At 57.8% G+C, this 3773-nt stretch overlaps 1 protein-coding gene across 1 annotated transcript in view; it reads right to left on the bottom strand.

Annotated features, from left to right (window-relative positions):
* Positions 1–3773, bottom strand: part of Btbd2 (BTB domain containing 2) — a 14215-nt gene that overhangs the window by 8996 nt on the left and 1446 nt on the right. The window contains exon 2 of the mRNA XM_055607687.1: positions 3528–3773. This exon is cut by the window's right edge and continues 21 nt beyond it. Coding sequence (XP_055463662.1) covers positions 3528–3773 — 246 coding nt within the window. The remainder of the gene's footprint in view (positions 1–3527) is intronic.

Genomic DNA, 3773 nt, shown 5'->3' on the forward strand with positions numbered 1-3773 from the left:
ATGGAGGGAGGAGGAGGAGCAGGCATGGAGGGAGGAGGAGGAGCAGGGCATGAAGGGAGGAGGAGGAGCAGGCCTGTCATGCCATCACTTAGGAGGACCAGGCTGGAGGAGTGCAACAGCCTGGGCTACTGGGGAGTCCACAGCAGCCCCTCTCAAAAGCAAACATTAGAACATGCACACACACTGGGGCCACACCCACCCCTTTGTTGTCAAAACTCTTTTATTTGAACAAAACTGCTTACCAAAGCTGCTCCTGCCTGTGGCTACAGCGAATTAGACCATTGCTATAGAGACTCTAGGGGATTAAACAACATTCTCCTTTCTACAAGACTGAGGCTTGAACACAGGAGGGCCGGACCACTGCGCTACACCCACGCCGAGCTGTAAGCTCTTGATGTCTGGCCCTGTCGACTCACCTGCAGCTGGGTCAGCCCCAGGGGGCTGAGTGCTCTCTACTTCCTCTGCTGACACAGGGGGTCTCCCTCAGCCCCGAGCTCAACAGCTGCTGTCTCCAGCTAGCCAGTTTGCTGCAGGGGTCCCCTATGCTCTTAGCTATCTGTCCAGGTTCTCTGTGGCTGCAAACTCCACCTGTAGAATTGCCTCCCCAGTTCCTCTCATGCAGCCCAGACTGGTCTCAAACTCTCTGTAGCCAAAGATGACCTTGAACTCCAGATCCTCCTGCCTCAGCCTGCAGAGTGCTGGAGACAGGCATGTGCCTCTCAGCCTGCCACACTGCTTCTCTGGCTGGCTTCAGGTGTCACATTCTCCAGTGTCAGGCCAAGTGGCCAGCCAGAACAGGACCCTGTGCTTTCTGTGGTGGACTCCCCAAACATTCCTTGTCACTTGACCTTCATGGAGGCTGCACCAGGTAGCTGTCCTGCCTTCGACCTGAACCAGAGGTTTGTCTGCTTCTGTGGTCACACAAGCAGGCAGAAACCACAGGGATCCCGAGAGTCGAGAGACGCATCGGTGGATCACTATCTATGTGCACACAGCCCTGGATCCCTGGAAAGGAACAGAGCGCTACCCTGCTCCTGAAGGCCACATTCTGGGACCCTGCAAAGGCCATGTGGGGCCCCTGGGGAGGGGAAGCTCCCCCAGTGGCTCTTTAATCTTTCCTTTTTCTTTTAAATTATGTATACCCTTAATCACTGAGCCATCTTCCTAGCCCCCCTTTGAAAAAATCTGTTAGCCAGGCACAGGTGTCACACACTTGTAATCCCAGCACCCAGGAGGCAGAGGCAGGCAGATCTCTGTGAGTTCAAGGCCAGACTAGTCTACAAAGTGAGTCCAGGACGGCCAGGGCTACACAAAACTAAAACAAAACAAAACAAAAAAAGCCCAACTTACTTTTTCACTGCTGGACAGTTAACCAGGGCAGCCACGCTCCTGGGCCCTCACTAGGGGATTTCCAAGCCATGTCCTCAACTCTCAATTTACTTGCCCCCCCTTTTTTAGAGACAGGCTTTCTCTATGTAGTCCTGGCTGTCCTGGAACTCACTCTGTGGACCAGCTGCTTCTGCCTCCCGAGTGCTGGGGTTAAAGGTGTGCACCACCACGGCCTGGCTGTTCTCTTCTTCCTAATCTTCTTGTTTGTTTTTTGAGACAGGGTCTTCTTAAGTATCCCTGGCTGTTCTGGAACTTGCTATTGTCCACCCTGGCTTTGAACTCGCTGAGATCCACTTGCCTCTGCAGCCCAAGTGCTGGGACCTGGCTCTTCTTACTTTTCCTGACAGCGTCTTCCTGGGTCGCCCTGAGTGACCTGGAGTGTTCAATCCTCCTGCCTCACTCCACCAAGAAGGAGCTGATCACGTGGCCTGCATCACCGCACTGCTTTGCTACTCCACACTGACAGCCACGCCTAAGCTACATTTGCCGGCGGCCAGCAGTCAGGTCCAGGGCTACCACTCCTGGCGGCTGACACCTTCCCTCAGCACAGCTCCCTGTGGGCTCCAGTCCCCCTCGACCCACGGGACTGCTCCAAGCACAGTATGGAGGCAACGCATTCTAACAGTCCTGAATGGAGTGGCCTCAGTGAGTCCAGTTCGCAGATATGGAAACCAAGGACCAGAGAGCACAGGATGACAGGATTATCTGATGTCTGCCAACAACTCAGACCACCCACCTCTCCGCCACATGCCACGGAGACACTAAGAAACCTCATCGACTGGGAAGTCAAGTCCTCCACTACCCACAGTACCACCTACCACGCCCCCCCAGTCTCCGCAAACCCCGGGGGGCTACAGCACCCCTCACTCCTCGTGCTCTGGCCTCTGGGCCTATACCTCCCAACCCCTGCTCCTCCAGCACTCCTGACAGCAAGTTTTCGTCTTGGGGAGGGGGCCATGCACACACCCACTTCCACATTCCCCACTCAGCCATGTCACCAAGCTCATGCACTAAGAACTACATCTTGCACCCCAGAGCTCTCCAGAGTCCTCAGTTTTCTGAGGTCTTGCAGGACCCTTGTTCCTCCCAAGGAGCTCAACTCATCAGGGCCATAGACTCAGATGTCCCTGGTGAGGTCTGGGGGTAACGGCTCAGGCAGGGTGGGAACCCAGGGCTGGAAGAACAAAACATAAAAGTCTCTGATGGAGACGGTGGGACCAAGGGTGCAGAGAGGCCCAAGGAGGTGTCTTGGGGAAAGGGGCTCAAAACGTGCTGAGGTCAGACGGTATGGAGCATGAAGACAGCTTGTGAAGATGGTGGGGTAGGAAGAGGAGCTGAGGGGTCAAGGGTGGAGATACAGGGGAGCCTTAGAATTGGACAAGCTGGACAAGGAGTTGGGGGGTGCCTAGGGGATCCAGGGAGCAGGAAGGACCCAGAATGGAGGGTCCAGAGCAGGGACTGAGGACAGAATAAAAGGATCCTAGGGCCAGGTCCAAGGGAGGCAGGACCCAGTATCATCCAGGTGTGGGAGTTTGCCCTGCTCAGGAATTAGACTGTAGGGGAGAGGGGTATGTGAGAACCAGGTTCAGTTGAGGTTACAGGAATACCAAAGTACAAAGCCCGCAGCTCTAGAACCAGGGTCCAGGGGGTGGTGAAAGGAATAGGTGGGGTGTACAGCCTAAGGTAGATGGTCCTGGGTAGACTGTAGACTCTTGGGGTGTGGGGTTCTAGGGTGCAGTTCAGGGTCTTGGGATTAGGGCTGGGCTGCAGGGGCCACGTAGGATTGCAGGGTTTGGGGTGCAGGACCCGCGGATGCAGGGCCTCGATGAGGGTGCGGGGTATGAGGTGCACGGTCAGTCCTGGGTAGAGAGGTTCAAGGTCTCGGTGCAGGGTTCTAGAGTGCTGGTTCATGGGGTGCAGGATCCGGGTGGGGAACAAGATGGGGGGGGTGCGGGGACCGGGTGGGCTACAGGGTTTGGAGCGCAGGGTCCGGGGGTGCATGGTCTGTGATGCGCGGTCCTGGGGAGAGTACAGGGTTTCAGGGTGCTGGTTCCTGGCGTGCAGGGTCCGGGTGGGGTTCAGGGTCCAGGGATACGGGGTCTGGGGTTGCAGGGTCCGGGCGCGTCCCGGCGGCCCACCTGTGCGCGGGGACGCGCTGCGAGCTGAGCCCCTTGCCCACCAGGAAGTGCACGTCGCACAGCACCTCGTTGTTGAAGAGGAAGGCGAAGCGCTCCTGCACCGTGGGCTTGGTGGCCTGCCAGTTGTACACGGGCTCGCGCAGCAGCGCGCCCGGGCCCGCGTCGTCGCGCTCGTCGCCCACGGCCTGCGCGTCGGGCCCGGGCCCGGGCGGCGGGGACGGAGGCGGCCCTGGGGCGCAGGCGGCG

This window comes from Psammomys obesus, unplaced genomic scaffold (assembly GCF_907164565.1).
Source record: "Psammomys obesus unplaced genomic scaffold, mPsaObe1.curated_primary_1811, whole genome shotgun sequence".
NCBI classification, from domain to species: Eukaryota; Metazoa; Chordata; class Mammalia; order Rodentia; family Muridae; genus Psammomys; species Psammomys obesus.